The sequence below is a fragment of the Oncorhynchus gorbuscha genome, linkage group LG04 (assembly GCF_021184085.1).
Source record: "Oncorhynchus gorbuscha isolate QuinsamMale2020 ecotype Even-year linkage group LG04, OgorEven_v1.0, whole genome shotgun sequence".
Classification (NCBI taxonomy): Eukaryota; Metazoa; Chordata; class Actinopteri; order Salmoniformes; family Salmonidae; genus Oncorhynchus; species Oncorhynchus gorbuscha.
In genome coordinates, this window is record NC_060176.1 from 78,280,394 (window position 1) to 78,307,984 (window position 27,591).

Here is a 27,591-nt window from a genome sequence, read left to right on the forward strand (position 1 = left end):
GATGTGATGTAAAAATTACATTGGAACTTTTTTCCTTGTGTGCTGATCCTCAGATCCATTGTAATACACCGAGAATCATCCACTTTTTTGCGATAATGATCCGGAAATTTTAATCAACAAGCGTGTCCGAAGGCCAGTCGAGTTGGGAAAGTCTATTGTCGGGATCCCGTCAATAACTCAAATCAGGTAAATTGATAATGTTATCGGTACAAAGAAACAAGCTGCATTTGCCTGGAACAGATACAAGTTATCCCATGGCTGTTTATGTTGGAGTCTTTGTTGCGATTAACAAACGAACTCGGAGAGAGAAAAGTTTACGCTCGTCCTAGGACCTCTCAAACGTTACACCTCTCTGTTGTAGACTAACTGTTGATTAAGTTATTGATATTGACAACAGAGTTATAAGGATATCGAACATATTCGTTTAGGCCTATAATTATTTTTGTCTTTATTTTATTTTATTATTTTTTTTGGGGGGGGGTTAACCGCTCAAACATAATCATTTCAAACCTTGCTTACATATGTATACGATCACATCTATCGCTCCATTATGTAGGGAATACCTTGGGAGCACATTTCCAAAATTAAAATCACTTGGAGCTGATTTGCTGGTGTTTTTACTGTGTTTAATGTCAACAACAAAAACACTTGGGGGGGCAAACAAAAATCCCCCGTGGGCCAGTTGGTGTACCCTGCTGTAGTTTTATCTGACGTTTGCTTATCCAACTGCAGTTAACTTGTTTAAGTAGGCTGTTTCTTTTGGTTATTTTTACATTTCACAGACTGCTTCTGAAGAGTAGACTGGTATGTAATTACGGGACCGCAGAGATAAGGCCACTGACAATAAAATAGTTGAAATCATACAAGTCATTCTCTTCTAACCGCGGCGCGTGCGTTATGCTTGGTTATAGCCAACATGTCTCCAAACTGAAGGCCTTGAGATTGCCAAACAAATCATTTGTTTGCCTAGTGGGTCTGTCTAACTTGTTTTAGTTTTTTTGCGCAAAATGATCTGGCTAATATTGGGGGCCTTGAGGGGAAAAAATGGGCCAATATGTTTTTCCTCATTTAGTTGTGTTACAACCTGCATTTAAAATGGAATAAAATGTTTGTCACTGGACTAGACACAACAACCCATAATGTCAAAGTGGAGTTATGTTTTTAGAAATTTGTACAAATTAATTAAAAATGAAAAGCTGAAATGTCTTGATTCAATAAGTATGAAAAGCTTAAATAAGTTCAGGAGATTTGCATAACAACATAATACGTTGCATGGATTCACTCTGTGTGCAGTAATAGTGTTTAACATGATTTTTGAATGCCTACCTCATCGCTGTATCTCTGTACAATTATCTGAATTTCAAACACAGATTCAACCACAAACACCAGGGAGGTTTTGTAATGCCCGCAGAGAAGAGCACCTATTGGTAGATGAGTAGAAATTATGTACATACAGTTGAAGTCGGAAGTTCACATACACTTAGGTTAGAGTCATTAAAACTCGTTATTCAACCACTCCACAAATTTCTTGTTAATAAACTATAGTTTTGGCAAGTCGGTTAGGACATCTACTTTGTGCATGACACAAGTCATTTTTCCAACAATTGTTTACAGACATATGATTTCACTTATAATTCACTGTATCACAATTCCAGTGGTTCAGAAGTTTCTGATAGGCTAATTGACATCATTTGAGTCAATTGGAGGTGTACCTGTGGATGTATTTCAAGGCCTACCTTCAAACTCAGCGCCTCTTTGCTTGACATCATGGGAAAATCAAATGAAATCAGCAAAGACCTCAGAATTTTTTTGTCGACCTCCACAAGTCTGGTTCATCCTTGGGAGCAATTTCCAAATGCCTGAAGGTACCACGTTCATCTGTATAAACAATATTACACAAGTATAAACACCATGGGACCACGCAGCCGTCATACCACTCAGGAAGGAGACGTGTTCTGTCTCCTAGATATGAACGTACTTTGGTGCAAAAAGTACAAATAAATCCCAGAACAACAGCAAATGACCTTGTGAAGATGCTGGAGAAAACGGTTACAAAAGTATCTATATCCACAGTGAAATGAGTCCTACATCGACATAACCTGAAAGGCCGCTCAGCAAGGAAGAAGCCACTGCTCCAAAACCGTCAATAAAAAGCCAGGATTAGTTTGCAACTGCACATGGGGACAAAGATCATACTTTTTGAAGAAATGTCCTCTCATCTGATGAAACAAAAATAGAACTGTTTGGCCAAAATGACCATCGTTATGTTTGGAGAAGAAAGGGGAAGGCTTGCAAACCGAAGAACACCATCCCAACCATGAAGCACCGGGGTGGCAGCATCATTTTGTGGGGGTGCTTTGCTGCAGGAGGGACTGGTGCACTTCACAAAATATATGACATCATGAGGTAGGAAAATTATGTGGATATATTGAAGCAACATCTCAAGACATCAGTCAGGAAGTTAAAGCTTGGTCGCAAATGGGTCTTCCTATTGGACAATGACCCCAAGCATATCTCCAACATTGTGGCAAAATGGCTTAAGGACAACAAAGTCAAGGTGTTGGAGTGGCCATCACAAAGCCCTGACCTCAATCCTATGTGGGCAGAACTGAAAAAGCATGTGTGAGCAAGGAGGCCTATAAACCTGACTCAGTTACACCAGCTGTGTCAGGAGGAATGGGCCAAAATTCACCCAACTTATTGTGTGAAGCTTGTGGAAGTCTACCCAAAACGTTTGACCCAAGTTAAACAAATTAAAGGCAATGCTACCAAATACTAATTGAGTGTATGTAAACTTCCAACCAACTGGGAATGTGATGAAAAAAATAAAAGCTGAAATAAATAATTCTCTCTGCTATTCTGACATTTCACATTCTTAAAATAAAGCGGTGATCCTAACTGACCTAAGACAGGGATTTTTTACTCTGATTAAATGTCAGGAATTGTGAAAAACTGAGTTTAAATGTACGGTATTTGGCTAAGGTGTATGTAAACTTCAGACATCAACTGTATTCAATACCAGTCAAAGTTTGGACACACCTACTCATCCAACGGTTTTTCTTTATTTTTTAAAACTATTTTCTATATTGTACAATAATAGTGAAGACATCAATACTATGAAATAACACATATGGAATAATGTAATAACCAAAAAAGTGTTAAAAAAATCTAAATATATTTTATAGTAGCTACCCTTTGCCTCGATGACAGCTTTGTACGCTCTTGGATTTCTCTCAATGCCAAGAGGGAGACTTGCACTACAGGTGCTGGCACAAGCGCAGATGAAATACACCGCTGGGATGCCGATTAAGATATTTACATGTCCTAATTAGAAAGATTGCTCAGAATACCATGCATTTTAATCGGCATATTCTTACTTTGATTTTCACCGTACACGGGTTAAGATAAGCAGACTAATGTGTTTATGTGACTAATGCATAATCGGCCTTCTGCCATATTCAGTTTAATATTGAATTATTTGTGTGCATGTAAACATACTCATTGTTGTTAGGGGTATTATAAAAGTCAAGGATGGCATTCTGTCTTGTTGGAATGTTAACAACCCATACGTAGAATGTATGCACACATGACTGTAAGTCGCTTTGGATAAAAGCGTCTGCTAAATGGCATATATTATTTATATTATTATATTATAACAAGGGGTTGTAATCGATTCCCATTAAGTCCAGACGCACGAACGTTGTTTAAATCACCCATGATAATAATCCTAGCATTAACATATTTTGCTCTGATAGTATCAAGGCTGTCCATTGGATGTTGGATATGCTGATATTCTGAATTGGATTGAGGGAGGGAATAATTGATATAATCGATCCAACTTGTCTTGGTAATCGTTTAGATGTAAGCCATCGCCACAAACACTGCAATTCAGGTGGTACCTCTACGAATGGGAGGTTGTGTGTATTTCAGCTGGTACCTCTACGAATGGGAGGTTGTGTGTATTTCAGCTGGTACCTCTACGAATGGGAGGTTGTGTGTATTTCAGGTGGTACCTCTATGAATGGGAGGTTGTGTTTATTTCAGCTGGTACCTCTACGAATGGGAGGTTGTGTGTATTTCAGCTGGTACCTCTACGAATGGGAGGTTGTGTGTATTTCAGCTGGTACCTCTACGAATGGGAGGTTGTGTGTATTTCAGCTGGTACCTCTACGAATGGGAGGTTGTGTGTATTTCAGCTGGTACCTCTACGAATGGGAGGTTGTGTGTATTTCAGCTGGTACCTCTACGAATGGGAGGTTGTGTGTATTTCAGCTGGTACCTCTATGAATGGGAGGTTGTGTGTATTTCAGCTGGTACCTGTACGAATGGGAGGTTGTGTGTTTTTCAGCTGGTACCTCTATGAATGGGAGGTTGTGTGTATTTCAGCTGGTACCTCTATGAATGGGAGGTTGTGTGCAGGCATATCCTCTCTTTTTATAAAGTGTGACACCCCTTACCCTTTGACCTTGTCTTGATTTAGGTGTTGAAAACATTCATTTCCCAGAGTTCAGGTTTGTACATCTGGATCAAACCATGTCTCTTACACAGCAGCAATTTCACCTCTCTCTGACAGCAGGATTGACAGACCAGTGACTGCATTGCACACTATGACCCTAGGAGAACTATTAATTTATTTCCTGTCCAGCTTTGTTGAGCGAATTTGTTTCCTCCTGGCGTTGTGGGAAATAGGGTTTAACTAGCACCACCCTCTCCGTCTGGTTTTTCTGGTGTATTCTGTGTTGAATCAAGTGGGTTTTTTTCAGGCTCTTTACTCAGGGTTGTTGTGATCTACTGGAGACTTTGTAGGAATCCTATTGGATACTGGATTAGAATCTTAAACATGAAATTAATCAGACTGATTTATCCTCGTAATGCCACCCGGGCCACCCTACAGTGTGCAGGACTCATTGACTTGTACAATTTGTAACACTTCTCTCACGTCTGAATGCTTGATTTTTTTTTTTACAGAGTAACAATATGATGTCATTTCACGTAAAAGTTTATGCTTTTGGAAATGCACTTCAACTACAGAGATAGATCAAATCAAATCATATTTTTATTGGTCACATACATGTGATTAGCAGATGTTATTGCGGGTGTAGGGAAATGCTTGTACCTCTAGCTCCGACAGTGCAGTAATATGTATATGATGGCCTTGAGATAGAAGCTGTTTGACCTCACCTTCTGGATGATAGTGAGATGGACAGGCAGTGGCTCGAGTGGTTGACGTCCTTGATGATTTTTGGCCTTCCCATGTCATCGGGTGCTGTAGGCGTCCTGGAGGGCAGGTAGTTTGCCCCCGGTGATGCATTTGGCAGACCGCACCACCCCCTGGAGAGCCTTGTGGTTGAGGGCGGTGCAGTTGCTATACCAGGTGGTGATACAGCCCAACAGGATGCTTTCAATTGTGCATCTGTAAATGTTTGTGAGGGTTTTAAGTAACACGCCAAATGTCTTTAGCCTCCTGAGGTTGAAGAGGCTCTGTTGATGGAAAGAGTCCCATGTACCCCACTTCAATCAAGCAGGGTCTTCAGACAGCCAATTGGCGACAGTCACCCCCAAGACAAATCCAGCTATGGCCTCCTCCTTGTCAGGCCTCTCAAACTGGGCAGACAGGGGTCCTGGGATGGACAGCTCAGGTCTCTCTCACTGGGCAGACAGGGGTCCTGGGATGGACAGCTCAGGTCTCTCTCACTGGGCAGACAGGGGTTCTGGGATGGACTGCTCAGGTCTCTCTCACTGGGCAGACAGGGGTCCTGGGATGGACAGCTCAGGTCTCTCTCACTGGGCAGACAGGGGTCCTGGGATGGACAGCTCAGGTCTCTCTCACTGGGCAGACAGGGGTTCTGGGATGGACTGCTCAGGTCTCTCTCACTGGGCAGACAGGGGTCCTGGGATGGACAGCTCAGGTCTCTCTCACTGGGCAGACAGGGGTCCTGGGATGGACAGCTCAGGTCTCTCTCACTGGGCAGACAGGGGTCCTGGGATGGACAGCTCAGGTCTCTCTCACTGGGCAGACAGGGGTCCTGGGATGGACAGCTTCCCCACATACAGTGCTGGATCACGGCCCTGGTGAACTCGTTAAAGAGGAGATCCAGGAGCCTGTCTGCGTTGCCTTGAGAACCAGCCTTGCCTTGTACCCCGGTCCGAGGAGACGCACTGGAGACCAGAAAGCTTATTTTGTATCACAGCATTCCTGCTGTGGCGGTTGCCTGGAAGCAGATGCAGCATCTCAGACTTAATGTCAGGGTCTTAGGGATGTTTTAAATGTATAATTGTTTAACCGTTATTTAACTAGGCAAGTCAGTTTAAGAACAAATTCTTATTTTACAATGACGACGTAGCCCAGCCAGACCACCACAGATGGTGCTTACCAGAATCTTTGGTCGTACGTTCTGCTTGAGCTAGTAGCTAGCTTACAGTTGGTAAACAAAGCCAAAGGAAGGTGTAAGCGCACATGTGATAACGGTTTTAAAGCGGTACATATTTAAATGACAAAATATGACGAGACGCTACTATTGGTGTATTACATTTCCGGCTTTATGTGATGTTGCTTAAAGCCTGGAAGTAAAACCTTGGCAATGTCTGCCTCTTGAATCCAAGAGTTTGACACGGGGGGGCAGGGGACCAGCAACTTTATTTTCAAACTTGATCAATGTACCAGCTACAGTTATTTTTCATACTTGGAGTCACCCTACTTTGAACTGGTTTCATCCAAATATCATCCAATTGAATGAAAAACACTGTTCGAGACCTGATGTTTGGGCCTAATGCATTTCCTTTATGCAAATTCACAGTAGTTACACATGCCCTACAATATACCACTAGGGCCTTCAGAGATGTTTTAACTAATTATCTTTTCATGTCTGTTTCTTGAGTTTGTCAAAATGTTATAGATCAGAATAACACAGAATAAAAATAAACATAGAATAGCATAGAATAGAATAACATAGAATAGCGTAGAATAACATAGAACAACATAGAATAGCATAGCATAGAATAAAATAGCATAGAATAGAATAACATAGAATAGAATAACATAGAATGGAGTAACATATAATAGCATAACATAGAATAGAATAACATATAGTAGATTAAATGTAAATGTAAAACAATAACATAGAATAGAATTACATAGAATATAATAACAATAATTTTCCCAGAGGGAACATCAGTGTCTCAAAACGAGGTGATGAGGCTGTTATCTCAATCTCTTTTTCATATACTCCTCTCACCCACAATGCTTTATGGTTATAAACAGATGTTTATAGTTAAAATGATCTGTCATTTGGACATAAATGCAAAAAATACACTTAAACACATGACTTAAGCCTGCAGGCTGGGGATCCACATTCTATCTATCCAATCAGAGACCTGGCCGGGTGGTGCCAGAATAACAAAGCCTATTCCCCCCCAGAAAAAACATAAAAGATTTGGCATGGGTCCTGAGATCTACAGGTTCTAAAGCTGCAACATTGAGAGCATCCTGACCGGTTGCATCACTGCCTGGTACGGAAATTGCTGGCCAATATCAGACCACTGTGTGCCAATATCAGACCGCTGCGTGCCAATATCAGACCACTGTGCCAATATTAGACCGCTGTGCCAATATCAGACCACTGCCTGCCAATATCAGACCACTGTGCCAATATCAGACCACTGTGTGCCAATATCAGACCACTGTGCCCATATCAGACCGCTGTGCCAATATCAGACCACTGTGTGCCAATATCAGACCACTGTGTGCCAATATCAGACCACTGCCTGCCAATATCAGACCACTGTGCCAATATCAGACCACTGTGCCAATATCAGACCACTGTGCCAATATCAGACAGCTGTGCCAATATCAGACCGCTGTGCCAATATCAGACCACTGTGCCAATATCAGACCACTGAGTGCCAATATCAGACCGCTGTGCCAATATCAGACCGATTATGACCGATAATTGACCGATTATGATTTCCGGCGCCGATACCAATTATTGGAGGATCAAAGAAAAGCCGGCACCGATTAATCGGCCAATTTTTTAAAATGTATTTGTAATAATGACAATTACAACAATACTGGATGAACACTTATTTTAACTTAATATAATCCACAGATAAATAATGAAACATGTTCAATTTGGTTTAAATAATGCAACAACAAAGTGTTGGAGAAGAAAGTAAAAGTGCAATATGTGCCATGTAAGAAAGCTAATGTTTAAGTTCCTTGCTCAGAACATGAGAACATATGAAAGCTGGTGGTTCCTTTTAACATGAGTCTTCAATATTCCCAGTTTTAGGTTGTAGTTATTATAGGAATTATAGGACTATTTCTCTCTATTCCATTTGTATTTCATTAACCTTTGACTATTGGATGTTCTTATAGGCACTTTAGTATTGCCGGTGTAACAGTATAGCTTCCATCCCTCTCCTCGCTCCTCCCTGGGCGCGAACCCGGAACACAACGACAACAGCCACCCTCGAAGCAGCGTTAACCATCGCTCCACAAAAGCAACTTGCCTTGGCTAGCAACTTACCTTGGCTTACTGCATTCGCGTAACAGGCAGGCTCCTCGTGGAGTGCAATGTAATCAGGTGGTTAGAGTGTTGAACTAGTTAACTGTAAGGTTGCAAGATTGAATCCCCCGAGCTGACAAGGTAAAAATCTGTCGTTCTGCCCCTGAACAAGGCAGTTAACCCACCGTTCCTAGGCCGTCATTGTAAATAAGAATGTGTTCTTAACTGACTTGCCTAGTTAAATAAAGATTAAATAAAGGTGTAAAAAAATATTTTTTTAAATCGGCAAAAATCGGTGTCCAAAAATACAGATTTCCGATTGTTATGAAAACTTGAAATCGGCCCTAATTAAACGGCAAATTCCGATTAATTGGTCGACCTCTACTGTACATACAGTTGAAGTTGGAAGTTTACATACACCTTAGCCAACTATATTAAAACTCAGTTTTTCACTATTCCTGATAATTAATCCTAGTAAAAAGTCCCTGTTTTAGGTCAGTTAGGGTCACCACTTTATTTTAAGAATGTGAAATGTCTGAATAATAGTACAGAGAATGATTTTATTTCTTTCATCGCATTCCCTGTGGGTCAGAAGTTTACATACACTCAATTAGTATTTGGTAGCATTCCCTTTAAATTGTTTAACTTGGGTTAAACGTTTCAGGTAGCCTTCCACAAGCTTCCCACATAAGTTGGTTGAATTTTGGCCCATTCCTCCTGACAGATCTGGTGTAACTGAGTCAGGTTTGTAGGCCTCCTTAATCACAGTCTTTTTCAGTTCTGCCCACAGATTTTCTATAGGATTGAGGTCTGGGCTTTGTGATGGCCACTCCAACACTTTGACCCTGTTGTCCTTAAGCCATTTTGACACAACTTTGGAAGTATGCTTGGAGTCATTTTCCATTTGGAAGACCCATTTGCGACCAAGCTTTAACTGACGTTTAACTGATGTCTTGAGATGTTGCTTCAATATATCCACATAATTTTCCATCCACATAATTTTCCTACCTCATGATGTCATCTATTTTGTGAAGTGCACCAGTCCCTCCTGCAACAAAGCACCCTCACAACATGATTCTGCCACCCCCGTGCTTCATGGTTGGGATGGTGGTCTTCGGCTTGCAATCCTCCCCCTTTTTCCTCCAAACATAACGATGGTCATTATCGCCAAACAGTTGTATTTTTGAGGACAGAGGTCAGAGGACATTTCTCCAAAAAGTACGATCTTTGTCCCCATGTGCAGTTGCAAACCGTAGTCTGGCTTTTCAATTGCGGTTTTGGAGCAGTGGTTTCTTCCTTGCTGATGGTGTTTATAGTTGCTGTTGTTTACATACTGTTGTTTGTACAGATGAATGTGGTACCGTCAGGCCTTTGGAAATTGCTCCCAAGGATGAACTAGACTTGTGGAGGTCCACCATTTTTTTTCAGAGGTCTTGGCTGATTTCATTTGACTTTCCCGTGATATTAATCAAAGAGGCACTGAGGTTGATGGTAGGCCTTGAAATACATCCACAGCTACACCTCCAATTGACTCAAATTATGTCAATTAGCCTATCAGCAGCTTCTAAAGCCATGACATCATTTTCTGGAATTTTCCAAGCTGTTTAAAGGCACAGGCAACTTAGTGTATGTAAACTTCTGACCCACTAGGATTGTGATACAGTGAATTATAAGGGAAATAATATGTCTGTAAACAATTGTTGGAAAAATTACCCGTGTCATGCACAAAGTAGATGTCCTAACCGACTTGCCAAAACTATAGTTTATTAACAAGAAATTTGTGGAGTGGTTGAAATACTTAGGTTGGAGTCATTGAAACTAGTTTTTGTAAACTTCATGAATATCATGAATAAGTCCAAAAATGGATATTGCAACAACAGATTGTCCCATGAAGTCTATCAGAAGTTTGAGCCTATGTGTCTATTAGGCCTATGGATTTTTAAAAATCAGGATGAATTAGATTGAGCAATAAAAGCCCCACTTTTATTCCATAGGTGTCACGTTCTCACCTTTATTTCCTTTGTTTTGTCTTTATTTAGTATGGTCAGGGCGTGAGTTGGGGTGGGCAGTCTATGTTTGTGTTTCTATGTTTTTTCTATTTCTATGTTTGGCCTGATATGGTTCTCAATCAGAGGCAGCTGTTTATCGTTGTCCCTGATTGAGAACCATATTTAGGTAGCCTGGGTTTCACTGTTGGTTTGTGGGTGTTTGTTTCCGTGTGCGTGTTTGTCGCCACACGGTACTGTTTCGGTTTGGTTATTTCACATATTTGTTTATTGTTTTTGTATTTCATAGTGTTCAGTGCTTTTGTTATTAAAATCGTCATGAACACTTACCACGCTGCGTCTTGGTCCGATCCTTACTCCTCTTCAGACGAAGAGGGGGAAATCTGCCGTTACAATAGGCTTGGATCCACACTGTGCAGCTGTTGCAAGAGTACATGTTTCACTGGCTGTCCACTGATTTCAAAAACAACGGCAGCTTAAACTCCTTAAATTCAAGCATTATTAGGTTCAAATACATATTTAGATTTGTGAACAGCCGTCCACAACAACCACAATCCGTAAAGCGCAAATAGCTGTCAATGTGATGGTGTTTCATGGTAACTCTGTGTCAATGTGATGGTGTTTCATGGTAACTCTCTGTCAATGTGGAGGTGTTTCATGGTAACTCTGTGTCAATGTGATGGTGGTTCATGATAACTCTGTGTCAATGTGATAGTGTTTCATGGTAACTCTGTGTCAATGTGATGGTGGTTCATGGTAACTCTGTGTCAATGTGATGGTATTTCATGGTAACTCTGTGTCGATGTGATGGTGTTTCATGGTAACTCTGTGTCAATGTGATGGTGTTTCATGGTAACTCTGTGTCAATGTGATGGTGTTTCATGGTAACTCTGTGTCAATGTGATGGTGTTTCATGGTAACTCTGTGTCAATGTGATGGTGTTTCATGGTAACTCTATGTCAATGTGATGGTGTTTCATGGTAACTCTGTGTCAATGTGATGGTGTTTCATGGTAACTCTGTGTCAATGTGGTGGTTCATGGTAACTCTGTGTCAATGTGATGGTGTTTCATGGTAACTCTGTGTCAATGTGATGGTGTTTCATGGTAACTCTGTGTCAATGTGATGGTGTTTCATGGTAACTCTGTGCCAATGTGATGGTGTTTCATGGTAACTCTGTGTCAATGTGGTGGTGTTTCATGGTAACTCTGTGTCAATGTGATGGTGTTTCATGGTAACTCTGTGTCAATGTGATGGTGTTTCATGGTAACTCTGTGTCAATGTGATGGTGTTTCATGGTAACTCTGTGTCAATGTGGTGGTTCATGATAACTCTGTGTCAATGTGATGGTGTTTCATGGTAACTCTGTGTCAATGTGATGGTGTTTCATGGTAACTCTGTGTCAATGTGGTGGTTCATGATAACTCTGTGTCAATGTGATGGTGTTTCATGGTAACTCTGTGTCAATGTGATGGTGTTTCATGGTAACTCTGTGTCAATGTGATGGTGTTTCATGGTAACTCTGTGTCAATGTGATGGTGTTTCATGGTAACTCTGTGTCAATGTGATGGTGTTTCATGGTAACTCTATGTCAATGTGATGGTGTTTCATGGTAACTCTGTGTCAATGTGATGGTGTTTCATGGTAACTCTGTGTCAATGTGGTGGTTCATGGTAACTCTGTGTCAATGTGATGGTGTTTCATGGTAACTCTGTGTCAATGTGATGGTGTTTCATGGTAACTCTGTGTCAATGTGATGGTGTTTCATGGTAACTCTGTGCCAATGTGATGGTGTTTCATGGTAACTCTGTGTCAATGTGGTGGTGTTTCATGGTAACTCTGTGTCAATGTGATGGTGTTTCATGGTAACTCTGTGTCAATGTGATGGTGTTTCATGGTAACTCTGTGTCAATGTGATGGTGTTTCATGGTAACTCTGTGTCAATGTGGTGGTTCATGATAACTCTGTGTCAATGTGATGGTGTTTCATGGTAACTCTGTGTCAATGTGATGGTGTTTCATGGTAACTCTGTGTCAATGTGATGGTGTTTCATGGTAACTCTGTCAATGTGATGGTGTTTCATTTCAGATTTATTATCTACTAAATACGTAAAAGTAACGTCACACCATGTATTTTGTTTTAAATGTCCTGACATGTGACCAGAATGTCCTGACATGTGACCAGAATGTCCTGACATGTGACCAGAATGTCCTGACATGTGACCAGAATGTCCTGACATGGGACCAGAATGTCCTGACATGTGACCAGAATGTCCTGACATGGGACTAGACTGTCCTGACAAGATAGGAAAATAAAACTAAATCTGAAAAGTCAGGACATTTTGCATGTGATAAAAAGTTAAAATGCAATTTAAGGTTTAGGCTTTGGGGTATGATTAGGAGTTAGGGTTTGGGGTTAAGGTTAGGGTAAAGGTAAGGGTTAGGGTTAAGGTTAGGGTAAAGGTTAAGCGTTAGGTTAGGGGTTAGGGTAAAGGGTTAGGGTAAGGGTTAGGGGTTAAGGTTATTAAACCTTAACCCCAAATTGGTGAATGCACCAATTTGTAAGTCGCTCTGGATAAGAGCGTCTGCTAAATGACTTAAATGTAATGTAATGTAAATGTAGGTAAGGGTTAGGGTTAAGGTTAGGGTAAAGGTTAAGGGTTAGGTTAAGGGTTAGGGGTTAAGTTTAGGGTTAGGGGTTAAGGTTAGGGTAAAGGTTGATGGTTAAGGGTAAAGACAAGTGTTAGGTTAAGGGTTAGGGGTTCAGGAAAATAGAATTTTGAATGAGAATCAATTTTCACTCCTGAAAAAGTCCTGAACATTAATGTAAACATGATGGTGTGTGTGCATGTGCAGGTTGTGGTTTGGTTTCTAGCCTGCCCTCCCCAGAGCACATGTTTTATTTATTTAACCAAAACAAATCAAATCAAAATGTATTTGTCACATACACATGGTTAGCAGATGTTAATGCGAGTGTAGCGAAATGCTTGTGCTTCTAGTTCCGACAATGCAGTAATAACCAACAAGTGATCTAACTAACAATTCCAAAACTACTGTCTTATACACACAAGTGTAAGGGGATAAAGAATATGTACATAAAGATATATGAATGAGTGATGGTACAGAGCGGCATAGGCAAGATGCAGTAGATGGTATCGAGTACAGTATATACTATACATATGAGATGAGTATGTAAACAAAGTGGCATAGTTAAAGTGGCTAGTGATACATGTATTGCATAAAGATGCAGTAGATGATATAGAGTACAGTATATACGTATACATATGAGATGAATAATGTAGGGTATGTAAACATTATATTAGGTAGCATTGTTTAAACAGCATTGTTTAAGCATTGTATTAGGTAACTTGTTTAAAGTGGCTAGTGATATATTTTACATCATTTCCCATCAATTCCCATTATTAAAGTGGCTGGAGTTGAGTCAGTGTGTTGGCAGCAGCCACTCAATGTTAGTGGTGGCTGTTTAACAGTCTGATGGCCTTGAGATAGAAGCTGTTTTTCAGTCTCTCGGTCCCAGCTTTGATGCACCTGTACTGACCTCGCCTTCTGGATGATAGCGGGGTGAACAGGCAGTGGCTCGGGTGATTGTTGTCCTTGATGATCTTTATGGCCTTCCTGTAACATTGGGTGGTGTAGGTGTCCTGGAGGGCAGGTAGTTTGCCCCCGGTGATGCGTTGTGCAGACCTCACTACCCTCTGGAGAGCATTACGGTTGTGTGTGGAGCAGTTGCCGTACCAGGCGGTGATACAGCCCGCCAGGATGCTCTCGATTGTGCATCTGTAGAAGTTTGTGAGTGCTTTTGGTGACAAGCCAAATTTCTTCAGCCTCCTGAGGTTGAAGAGGCGCTGCTGTGCCTTCTTCACGATGCTGTCTGTGTGTGTGGACCAATTCAGTTTGTCTGTGATGTGTATGCCGAGGAACTTAAAACTTGCTACCCTCTCCACTACTGTTCCATCGATGTGGATAGGGGGGTGTTCCCTCTGCTGTTTCCTGAAGTCCACAATCATCTCCTTAGTTTTGTTGACGTTGAGTGTGAGGTTATTTTCCTGACACCACACTCCGAGGGCCCTCACCTCCTCCCTGTAGGCCGTCTCGTCGTTGTTGGTAATCAAGCCTACCACTGTTTTGTCGTCCGCAAACTTGATGATTGAGTTGGAGGCGTGCGTGGCCACGCAGTCGTGGGTGAACAGGGAGTACAGGAGAGGGCTCAGAACGCACCCTTGTGGGGCCCCAGTGTTGAGGATCAGCGGAGTGGAGATGTTGTTGCCTACCCTCACCACCTGGGGGCGGCCCGTCAGGAAGTCCAGTACCCAGTTGCACAGGGCGGGGTCGAGACCCAGGGTCTCGAGCTTGATGACGAGCTTGGAGGGTACTATGGTGTTATATGCCGAGCTGTAGTCGATGAACAGCATTCTCACATAGGTATTCCTCTTGTCCAGTAGGGTTAGGGCAGTGTGCAGTGTGGTTGAGATTGCATCGTCTATGGACCTATTTGGGCGGTAAGCAAATTGGAGTGGGTCTAGGGTGTCAGGTAGGGTGGAGGTGATATGGTCATTGACTAGTCTCTCAAAGCACTTCATGATGACTGAAGTGAGTGCTACGGAGCGGTAGTCGTTTAGCTCAGTTACCTTAGCTTTCTCGGGAACAGGAACAATGGTGGCCCTCTTGAAGCATGTGGGAACAGCAGACTGGAATAGAGATTGATTGAATATGTCCGTAAACACACCAGCCAGCTGGTCTGCGCATGCTCTGAGGGCGCGGCTGGGGATGCCGTCTGGGCCTGCAGCCTTGCGAGGGTTAACACGTTTAAATGTTTTACTCACCTCGGCTGCAGTGAAGGAGAGGCCGCATGTTTTGGTTGCAGGCTGTGTCAGTGGCACTGTATTGTCCTCAAAGCGGGAAAAAAAGTTATTTAGTCTGCCTGGGAGCAAGACATCCTGGTCCGTGATGGGGCTGGTTTTCATTTTGTAATCTGTGATTGACTGTAGACCCTGCCACATACCTCTTGTGTCTGAGCTGTTGAATTGAGATTCTACTTTGTCTCTATACTGACGCTTAGCTTGTTTGATTGCCTTGCGGAGGGAATAGCTACACTGTTTGTATTCGGTCATATTTCCAGGTGGGCTAGTTGAGAACAAGTTCTCATTTGCAACTGCGACCTGGCCAAGATAAAGCATAGCAATTCGACACATACAACAACACAGAGTTACACATGGAATAAACAAAACATACAGTCAATAATACAGTATATCAAAAGAAATCAAAAAGTCTATATACAGTGAATGCAAATGAGGTAAGTTAAAGGAAATAAATAGGCCACGGTGGCGAAGTAATTACAATATAGAAATTAAGCACTGGAATGGTAGATCGGCAGAAGATGAATGTGCAAGTAGAGATACTGGGGTGCAAAGGAGCAAGATAACTAAATAAATAAACACAGAATGGGGATAAGGTAGATAGATGGGCTGTTTACAGATGGGCTATGTACAGGTGCAGTGATATGTGAGCTGCTCTGACAGCTGGTGCTTAAAGCTAGTGAGGGAGATGTGAGTCTCCAGCTTCAGAGATTTTTGCAGTTCGTTCCAGTCATGGGCAGCAGAGAACTGGAAGGAAAGACGAACAAAGGAGGAATTGGCTTTGGGGGTGACCAGTGAGATATACCTGCTGAAGCGCGTGCTACGAGTGGGTGCTGCTATGGTGATCAGTGAGCTGAGATAAGGCAGGGCTTTACCTAGCAGAGACTTGTAGATAACCTGTAGCCAGTGGGTTTGGCGACGAGTATGTTGCAAGGGCCAACCAACGAGAGCGTACAGGTCGCAATGGTGGGTAGTGTATGGGGCTTTGGTGACAAAACGGATGGCACTGTGATAGACTGCATCCAGTTTGTTGAGTAGGGTATTGGAGGCTATTTTATAGATGACATCACCGAAGTTGAGGATCGGTAGGATGATCAGTTTTACCAGCATATGTTTGGCAGCATGAATGAAGGCTGCTTTGTTGCGATATAGATTTGATTTTGGGTTGGAGATGCTTAATGTGAGTCTGAAAGGAGAGTTTACAGTCTAACCAGACACCCAGGTATTTGTAGTTGTCCACGTATTCTAAGTCAGAACCGTCCAGAGTAGTGATGCTGGACGGGCGAGCATGTGCGGGCAGTGATCGATTGAATAGCATGTATTTAGTTTTACTTGCGTTTAAGAGCAGTTGGAGGCCACGGAAGGAGAGTTGTATGACATTGAAGCTCGTCTGGAGATTAGTTAACACAGTGTCCAAAGAGGGGCCAGAAGTATACAGAATGGTGTCGTCTGCGTAGAGGTGGATCAGAGAATCATCAGCAGCAAGAGCAACATCATTGATGTATACAGAGAAGAGAGTCGTCCCGAGAATTGAACCCTGTGGCACACCCATAGAGACTGCCAGAGGTCCGGACAGCAGCCCCTTAGATTTGACACACTGAACTCTATCAGAGAAGTAGTTGGTAAACCAGGCGAGGCAATCATTTGAGAAACCAAGGCTGTCGAATCTGCCAGCTTTCCAATCTTTGGGAATTTCAGACGATACGAAAAAGAGGTTGAACAGACTAGTAATAGGGGTTGCAACAATTTCCGCAGATAATTTTAGAAAGAGAGGGTCCAGATTGTCTAGCCCGGCTGATTTGTAGGGGTCCAGATTATGTAGCTGTGGCCAGCCGTAAAGAAATGCTTATTGAAATTCTCAATTATAGTGGATTTATCGGTGGTGACAGGGTTTCCTAGCCTCAGAGCAGTGGGCAGCTGGGAGGAGGTGCTGTTATTCTCCATGGACTTTACAGTGTCCCAGAACTTTTTTGAGTTAGTACTACAGGATGAAAATTTCTGTTTGAAAAAGCTTGCCTTAGCTTTTCTAACTGCCTGTGTATATTTGTTCCTAACTTCCCTGAAAAGTTGCATATCACGGGGGCTATTCGATGCTAATGCAGAACGCCACAGGATGTTTTTGTGCTGGTCAAGGGCAGACAGGTCTGACGTGAACCAAGGACTATATTCCTAGTTCAAACTTTTTTGAGTGGGGCATGCTTATTTAAGATGGTGAGGAAGGCACTTTTAAGGAATAGCCAGGCATCATCTACTGACGGGATGAGTTCAATGTCATTCCAGGATACCCTGGCCAGGTCGATTAGAAAGGCCTGCTAGCAGAAGTGTTTTAAGGAGCGTTTGACAGTGATGAGGGGTGGTCATTTGGTCGCAGACCCATTACGGATGCAGGCAATGAGGCAGTGATCGCTGAGATCTTGATTGAAAACAGCAAAGGTGTATTTGGAGGGTGAGTTAGTTAGGATGACATCTATGAGGGTGCCCGTGTTTACTGATTTGGGGTTGTACCTGGTAGGTTCATTGATAATAGCCGTTGTTCACTGTTTATCATGGGAGTGTTTGTTTCTAGCCTGCCCTCCACAGAGCACATAGCCTTTGTTCACTGTTTATCATGGGGGTGTTGGTTTCTATCCTCCCCTCCACAGAGCACATTGCCCTTGTACACTGTTTATCATGGGGGTGTTGGTTTCTATCCTGCCCTCCACAGAGCACATAGCCCTTGTACACTGTTTATCATGAGGGTGTTGGTTTCTATCCTGCCCTCCACAGAGCACATAGCCCTTGTACACTGTTTATCATCGTGGTGTACCATAATTTGAATCCCAGAGCCAACAAAGTGAAAAATCTGTTGCTGTGCCCTTGAGCAAGGCACTTAACCCCAATTGCTCCAGGGGCTGTGACCCCAGTGTGATCTTAGGGGAAGTTTGGATATGGTGACCCTGGCTGTGACCCCAGTCTCTACGGGTATGTCAGGGGGTTTGGATATGGTGACCCTGGCTGTGACCCCAGTCCCTACGGGTATCTCAGGGGGAGTTTGGATATGGTGACCCTGGCTGTGACCCCAGTCCCCGCAGATATCTCAGGGGGAGTTTGGATATCGTGACCCTGGTTGTGACCCCAGTCCCTACGGATATCTCAGGGGGAGTTTAGATATGGTGACCCTGGCTGTGACCCCAGTCCCTGCGGGTATCTCAGGGATATGGTGGAAACACATTGCCATTACACACTCATACAACAAACATCTACAAGTGTGTATCAGGACAAATATAAGCACTAATTAATGTCGGGCCAACGTTTGGAAAAGTGTTCTAATATTAGACAGTCGGTGTTACATAGCATTGTTTAAATATTTCCCAGGTCACGTCAATGGGGTTCTAACATGGCTGCCGCAGAATGTTGACGTGTCATGTGAATGCATCATAATGCAGAAGCCTCACTGAGCCAACTCTTCAGACTTGACACTGTTCTGTTCTGTGCTTTGTTCTCAGTCAACTCCAATTTCATTCACCTCTGGGGAAAAAAGAGGACATGCTCGGTCCTGTATGGGAGAATGTGATCTCTGGATTGCGTCGTATGTTTGGAATTTGGGGGGGGGGGTTTATGACTGTTTGCTGTGCTGATGTAGGGTTAGGGAAGATGAGAATTGGAAAGGGAGGGGTTGCTGTCTGGCTGTGAAACCCGCTCACACTCTCTCACTCTCTCTCACTCTCTCTCTCACAAGGCCCAGGGTCTGTTACCCTGGTGCTCTGCAGCAAGGTCCAGGGTCTGTAACCCTGCTGCTCAGCTCGGCTCCGGGCCTGGTCACGTGAGACCCTTAGAAAGATGAGCAAGGACAGAGGAATCTCTTTGTTGAACAGGCCTCGGCTTGATTCAAGGATTAGATAAACCAGCTGTGACTATCTGCCTCACCCAATCCCCCTCCTCCTTTTCTCTCTATCTCTCTCTCTTTCTTTCCATACATTTCCTGACTTTCCATCCCTCCCCTCACCGTTCATCTGTTTATCTGTTCCAACCCCCCCCCCCCTCTCTCTCTGTCTCTCACTCTCTCTCTCTTTCACTCACTCTCTCTCTTTCTTTCTTTCTTTCTCTCTCTTTCTTTCTCTCTCTCTCTCTCTCTCTCTCTCTCTCTCTCTCTCTCTCTCTCTCTCTCTCTCTCTCTTTCACTCACTCTCTCTCTTTCTTTCTCTCTCTCTCTCTCTCTCTCTCTCTCTCTCTCTCTCTCTTTCTCTTTCTCTCTCTCTCTCTCTCTCTCTCTCTCTCTCTCTCTCTCTCTCTCTCTCTCTCTCTCTCTCTCTCTCTCTCTCTCTCTCTCTCTCTTTCACTCACTCTCTCTCTCTCTCTCTCTCTCTCTCTCTCTCTCTCTCTCTCTCTCTCTCTCTCTCTCTCTCTCTCTCTCTCTCTCTCTCTCTGTCTCTCTCTCTCTCTCTCTCTCTCTCTCTCTCTCTCTCTCGCTCTCTCTGTCTCTCTTTCTCTCTCTCACTCTCTCTCTCTCTCTCTCTCTCTCTCTCTCTCTCTCTCTCTCTCTCTCTCTCTCTCTCTCTCTCACTCTCTTTCTTTCTCTCTCTCGCTCTCTGCTAGTCTTTCTCAACAATATGAGTTAGACTGCCCTCAGTGCAGCTGAGGTTTTCCCAGCGTAATGTTGAAAGAGAGCGAGAGAGGGAGAGAGACCATCTTTACACTTTCACAGCATGGTGACATGGCAGGATGCAGGGATCCTGAACAAAGTGAAAAAAGCAGAAGTTGCTATGTGCTGCAAAGACATGAAGGGGGTGGGAGGGGTCTGAATTCATTTAAAGACATGAAGGGGGTGGGAGGGGTCTGAATTCATTTAAAGACATGAAGGGGTGGGAGGGGTCTGAATTCATTTAAAGACATGAAGGGGTGGGAGGGGTCTGAATTCATTTAAAGACATGAAGGGGTGGGAGGGGTCTGAATTCATTTAAAGACATGAAGGGGTGGGAGGGGTCTGAATTCATTTAAAGACATGAAGGGGGTGGGAGGGGTCTGAATTCATTTAAAGACATGAAGGGGGTGGGAGGGGTCTGAATTCATTTAAAGACATGAAGGGGGTGGGAGGGGTCTGAATTCATTTAAAGACATGAAGGGGTGGGAGGGGTCTGAATTCATTTAAAGACATGAAGGGGGTGGGAGGGGTCTGAATTCATTTAAAGACATGAAGGGGGTGGGAGGGGTCTGAATTCGTTTAAAGACATGAAGGGGTGGGAGGGGTCTGAATTCATTTAAAGACATGAAGGGGGTGGGAGGGGTCTGAATTCATTTAAAGACATGAAGGGGGTGGGAGGGGTCTGAATTCATTTAAAGACATGAAGGGGTGGGAGGGGTCTGAATTCATTTAAAGACATGAAGGGGGTGGGAGGGGTCTGAATTCATTTAAAGACATGAAGGGGGTGGGAGGGGTCTGAATTCATTTAAAGACATGAAGGGGTGGGAGGGGTCTGAATTCATTTAAAGACATGAAGGGGGTGGGAGGGGTCTGAATTCATTTAAAGACATGAAGGGGGTGGGAGGGGTCTGAATTCATTTAAAGACATGAAGGGGGTGGGAGGGGTCTGAATTCATTTTGGAGCATTGCGTAAGAACTCTGCCTGGGGTTTATGTCCAGGGTTTGTAAACTTGTCAACCCCAAATAACAACATGGATGGATCACACACACACACGCACCATACATTTTACTCTCCTTGTGGGGACCTAAAATGGATTTCCATTTCAAATCCCATTTTCCCTAATCCTAAACTTAACCCAAACCCTAACCTTAACCCCTAACCTTAACCCCTAACCCTAACCTTAACCCCTAACCCAAACCCTAACCTTTACATTTACATTTACATTTAAGTCATTTAGCAGACGCTCTTATCCAGAGCGACTTACAAATTGGTGCATTCACCTTATGACATCCAGTGGAACAGCCACTTTACAATAGTGCATCTAAATCTTTTAAGGGGGGTGAGAAGGATTACTTTATCCTATCCTAGGTATTCCTTAAAGAGGTGGGGTTTCAGGTGTCTCCGGAAGGTGGTGATTGACTCCGCTGTCCTGGCGTCGTGAGGGAGTTTGTTCCACCATTGGGGGGCCAGAGCAGCGAACAGTTTTGACTGGGCTGAGCGGGAACTGTACTTCCTCAGTGGTAGGGAGGCGAGCAGGCCAGAGGTGGATGAACGCAGTGCCCTTGTTTGGGTGTAGGGCCTGATCAGAGCCTGGAGGTACTGAGGTGCCGTTCCCCTCACAGCTCCTTAGGCAAGCACAATGGTCTTGTAGCGGATGCGAGCTTCAACTGGAAGCCAGTGGAGAGAGCGGAGGAGCGGGGTGACGTGAGAGAACTTGGGAAGGTTGAACACCAGACGGGCTGCGGCGTTCTGGATGAGTTGTAGGGGTTTAATGGCACAGGCAGGGAGCCCAGCCAACAGCGAGTTGCAGTAATCCAGACGGGAGATGACAAGTGCCTGGATTAGGACCTGCGCCGGTTCCTGTGTGAGGCAGGGTCGTACTCTGCGGATGTTGTAGAGCATGAACCTACAGGAACGGGCCACCGCCTTGATGTTAGTTGAGAACGACAGGGTGTTGTCCAGGATCACGCCAAGGTTCTTAGCGCTCTGGGAGGAGGACACAATGGAGTTGTCAACCGTGATGGCGAGATCATGGAACGGGCAGTCCTTCCCCGGGAGGAAGAGCAGCTCCGTCTTGCCGAGGTTCAGCTTGAGGTGGTGATCCGTCATCCACACTGATATGTCTGCCAGACATGCAGAGATGCGATTCGCCACCTGGTCATCAGAAGGGGGAAAGGAGAAGATTAATTGTGTGTCGTCTGCATAGCAATGATAGGAGAGACCATGTGAGGTTATGACAGAGCCAAGTGACTTGGTGTATAGCGAGAATAGGAGAGGGCCTAGAACAGAGCCCTGGGGGACACCAGTGGTGAGAGCGCGTGGTGAGGAGACAGATTCTCGCCACGCCACCTGGTAGGAGCGACCTGTCAGGTAGGACGCAATCCAAGCGTGGGCCACGCCGGAGATGCCCAACTCGGAGAGGGTGGAGAGGAGGATCTGATGGTTCACAGTATCGAAGGCAGCCGATAGGTCTAGAAGGATGAGAGCAGAGGAGAGAGAGTTAGCTTTAGCAGTGCGGAGCGCCTCCGTGATACAGAGAAGAGCAGTCTCAGTTGAATGACTAGTCTTGAAACCTGACTGATTTGGATCAAGAAGGTCATTCTGAGAGAGATAGCGGGAGAGCTGGCCAAGGACGGCACGTTCAAGAGTTTTGGAGAGAAAAGAAAGAAGGGATACTGGTCTGTAGTTGTTGACATCGGAGGGATCGAGTGTAGGTTTTTTCAGTAGGGGTGCAACTCTCGGTTAGGGTTAACCTTAACCCCTAACCCTAACCTTAACCTCTAACCCTAACCTTAACCCTAACCCAAACCCTAACCTTAACCCCTAACCCAGACCCTAACCTTAACCCATAACCCTAACCTTAACCCCTAACCCCAACCTTAACCCTAACCCCTAACCCAAACCCTAACCTTAACCCCTAACTCAAACTCTAACCTTAACCCCTAACCCTAACCTTAACCCCTAACCCTAACCCCTAACCCTAACCTTAACCCTAACCCTAACCTTAACCCCTAACCCAAACCCTAACCCCTAACCTTAACCCCTAACCCAAACCCTAACCTTAACCCCTAACCCTAACCTTAACCCCTAACCCAAATTGTAACCCTAACCCTAAATTTAGAATAGCCTTTGTCCTTGTGGGGATGTGGGACATTTCCCGGTTATAGAGACTTGTCCTTGTTTTACTATCCTTGTGGGGACTTGTGAGGATTTCCAGTTCCCACGGGGATGGTAATACAAGCATCTAGTCAACAAGTCAACATGTGGGATTGCCATTGCTGAGTGTTTGCAAGTTTTTGATTATTGTTGACTGTGAGCATGTCTCACACTATTCACTCCATGAGGGATTTTACCCTGAAACCATTATTTTTCTTTCAATCTAAGTGGGCAATAAAAGAAGGCCTGTGCCAGTGGCTCAGCCCAGAAAACTGGTGTTTCCCAGACACAGTACTATGGCAAGGCTCCAGGCTCTACTTGGGCCTATATCCAGAGATCCAGACTCCTGGGAACAGTAAGCAACAAGAGCTTTGAAAACAACCAGAGAGAGAGAGAGAGAGGGGAAGAAACGTGTGGGGGAAGGGGTCAACACATTGGGAAAGATTTAGAGAAGACAGGGTTAGTAGACGATAGATAGGAGCCAAGGCAGGACAACTTAACAGGGAAGTTTATACCACTTTTCAACTTCATATTCATCATCTTCAGCGGCACACAAATGTCTATGTGAAAATGGCGCTTTTCTATTTTCTGAAGATAAAAAGATAAGAAGAAGAAAGGTCCTATGAAAAGTGCAATCTGATTACATCAGCCAGGGGGGATGGCATTCCCTGCTTCCTGTGTGACTGCAGATCTCATGGTCCTATCTTCTTCCTGTTTTTACTTTCGATGACATCATTAAAGTGTACCCTTTTTTGCGTGCATCTTTTTATCTGCAGATCATAGAAACGCAGATCATAGAAATACAGATCATAGAAATACAGATCATAGAAATACAGATCATAGAAATGCAGAGCACAGAAATGCAGATCATAGAAATGCAGATCACAGAAATGCAGATCACAGAAATGCAGATCATAGAAATGCAGATCACAGAAATGCAGATCATAGAAATGCAGATCATAGAAATACAGATCATAGAAATACAAATCATAGAAATGCAGAGCACAGAAATGCGCTGTTTTCACATACAGTATGTAGACACTGGTATGGGGCTAAGATGGTGATTCACGAGGGAGAGAATGTTTCAATGTTGCATTTCTGAAGAAACATGAGGATGTGCAGTATACAGTAAGTAGGGTTTGAGCGACACTTCAAAAACGTTCTCGGTAACCTGACGATGTACGTTATCTTTGTCAATGCGAAGTGACTAGGCTCAGTAGAGGAGGTTGATACAGTACAGTGACTAGGCTCAGTAGAGGAGGTTGATACAGTACAGTGACTAGGCTCAGTAGAGGAGGTTGATACAGTAGAGGAGGTTGATACAGTACAGTGACTAGGCTCAGTAGAGGAGGTTGATACAGTACAGTGACTAGGCTCAGTAGAGGAGGTTGATACAGTACAGTGACTAGGCTCAGTAGAGGAGGTTGATACAGTAGAGGAGGTTGATACAGTAGAGGAGGTTGATACAGTACAGTGACTAGGTTCAGTAGAGGAGGTTGATACAGTACAGTGACTAGGCTCAGTAGAGGAGGTTGATACAGTAGAGGAGGTTGATGCAGTACAGTGACTAGGCTCAGTAGAGGAGGTTGATACAGTAGAGGAGGTTGATACAGTAGAGGAGGTTGATACAGTACAGTGACTAGGCTCAGTAGAGGAGATTGATGCAGTACAGTGACTAGGCTCAGTAGAGGAGGTTGATACAGTAGAGGAGGTTGATACAGTAGAGGAGGTTGATACAGTAGAGGAGGTTGATACAGTACAGTGACTAGGCTCAGTAGAGGAGGTTGATACAGTACAGTGACTAGGCTCAGTAGAGGAGGTTGATACAGTAGAGGAGGTTGATACAGTACAGTGACTAGGCTCAGTAGAGGAGGTTGATACAGTAGAGGAGGTTGATACAGTAGAGGAGGTTGATACAGTAGAGGAGGTTGATACAGTACAGTGACTAGGCTCAGTAGAGGAGGTTGATACAGTAGAGGAGGTTGATACAGTACAGTGACTAGGCTCAGTAGAGGAGGTTGATGCAGTACAGTGACTAGGCTCAGTAGAGGAGGTTGATACAGTAGAGGAGGTTGATACAGTAGAGGAGGTTGATACAGTAGAGGAGGTTGATACAGTACAGTGACTAGGCTCAGTAGAGGAGGTTGATACAGTAGAGGAGGTTGATACAGTAGAGGAGGTTGATACAGTACAGTGACTAGGCTCAGTAGAGGAGGTTGATGCAGTACAGTGACTAGGCTCAGTAGAGGAGGTTGATGCAGTACAGTGACTAGGCTCAGTAGAGGAGGTTGATGCAGTAGAGGAGGTTGATACAGTAGAGTGACTAGGCTCAGTAGAGGAGATTGATACAGTAGAGGAGGTTGATACAGTAGAGGAGGTTGATACAGTAGAGGAGGTTGATACAGTACAGTGACTAGGCTCAGTAGAGGAGGTTGATACAGTACAGTGACTAGGCTCAGTAGAGGAGGTTGATACAGTACAGTGACTAGGCTCAGTAGAGGAGGTTGATACAGTAGAGGAGGTTGATACAGTAGAGGAGGTTGATACAGTACAGTGACTAGGCTCAGTAGAGGAGGTTGATACAGTACAGTGACTAGGCTCAGTAGAGGAGGTTGATGCAGTAGAGGAGGTTGATACAGTAGAGGAGGTTGATGCAGTACAGTGACTAGGCTCAGTAGAGGAGGTTGATACAGTACAGTGACTAGGCTCAGTAGAGGAGGTTGATACAGTACAGTGACTAGGCTCAGTAGAGGAGGTTGATACAGTACAGTGAGGTTATTGAATCATTTTGGAACCAAAACGTAAGAAAACAGGACGAAACAGTGCGGTACCTAACTGAATTTGTCCAATAGAATCTCTTGTTTTCGTTGGTAAAAAAACGTGTTCAGTGACAAAAGGTTTAGCTACGTTGTACACTAACGAATACACCCGAGGAGTTGTCTGTGGTTAGTTGTTGTCATTGGTGCACTCTGCCTAACAGTAGCTTCATGGGTGAACATCCTCAGTTGACAGTACGTTCAGTGTCTCATTCTCAAGGCCCGAGGCGATTCACACAGTCCTTCAAAGAAACTGTTAGATGATACAAGATATTAATCATGGCCTACCACAGAATGATACGGTGACATTTACAGCAGTGTAAATATTATAACCAGGTCTGTGTTTACTACAATCATCAGTGCATAATAGCTACTTGTATTTCTGGTACTCTATATAAAATAGAATTGATTAGAATAGAATCAGACTTCATTTGTCTTGTGACGGAAATTCATATTTTGCTCTGCAAACACATACAAAGAGGAGCCCAGGATCATGGAGGGGTTAAGTGCCCTGTTCAAGGGCACAATGGTAATATGTAATAAAATGGTAGCTATGAACCAACGACCTTCCAGAAATTGTGATGGGTCATTTGACTAAAACACACACACACTCTCTCTCTCTCTCTCTCTCTCTCTCTCTCTCTCTCTCTCTCTCTCTCTCTCTCTCTCTCTCTCTCTCTCTCTCTCTCTCTCTCTCTCTCTCTCTCTCTCAGAGATGTAGCCTCTGTCTATATCTGTCCTCAGACATTTAAGGCCCACCATGCTGCTCTATCTGCTGCTGGTCTTTCAAGCCAATGCCAATGCCCAGATCGACCCAGGTGAGTCAGCTACTGTTACTCCACACGCTCCCCCCTCCCATGGTTACCAGTCATACCACACACCTGGTGAACATGCACAAATGCTAACCAATCAGTATTTGTCACCTATTAGACCCTGGACTGGTCCCAATTCTCTCTCCTTCCTCCTGAAATGTGCACTTGTTTACTTCCCTTCACTGATTTAAAAGGTGGTGTAAAAAAAAATAGATGTTGGAAATTCCCAGAAGCACATGCCACCAATTATCAAATGCTTTTACATTTGGGGGCAGTATTGAACAAGTGGACACTTCAGGAAAAGGAGATATTAATTGGGACGCACCCCATATTTAAGTCTCCCCTCTTTAAAACCCAACTGTAATTTCCTTCCATGGGATTTCAGAGGGCTTATTTTTGTTAACCTAACTAACTCTACCGACGTCAATACCGTCAAACTGTCTGGCACTTCTCCCTCCACGTACACACACGTGTACACACACTGACCATTCAGTCCCTGCAGACTGCATATAGATGCTACATTTCACAGGCCCATTTTAAAAAGTACTAACTAAGTAAGGCAGTGGAGGCTGAAGTTGCCTCTTGACGGTGATCTTGGGTCAGCAGCGTTTTCCTCACTAATGGTTTTTTGTCATATATCAGACACTCTTGTCCAGAGCAACTTGCAGTTAGTTCATTCATCTTAAGATAGCTAGTAGGTGAGACCACCACATATCAGCCGGTGTAAGTCTGTTTGTCCTCGATGCCGGAGACGGTATGACTAGTAATGACCTCCAGTTCACTTTCTGCCGGCTCTGACT

The 27,591-nt window shown here is 43.9% G+C and overlaps 1 protein-coding gene across 2 annotated transcripts in view; it reads left to right on the plus strand.

Annotated features, from left to right (window-relative positions):
- Window positions 1–27,591, plus strand: part of ddr2l (discoidin domain receptor family, member 2, like) — a 56,542-nt gene continuing 28,951 nt past the window's right edge. Inside the window, exons 1-2 of one of the 2 annotated variants that reach the window (XM_046348148.1) lie at window positions 1–186; window positions 26,693–26,797. In XM_046348148.1, the coding sequence (XP_046204104.1) occupies window positions 26,740–26,797 (58 nt within the window). In that variant the 5' untranslated portion in view covers window positions 1–186; window positions 26,693–26,739. The remainder of the gene's footprint in view (window positions 187–26,692; window positions 26,798–27,591) is intronic. The other variant, XM_046348147.1, reaches the window with a different exon arrangement.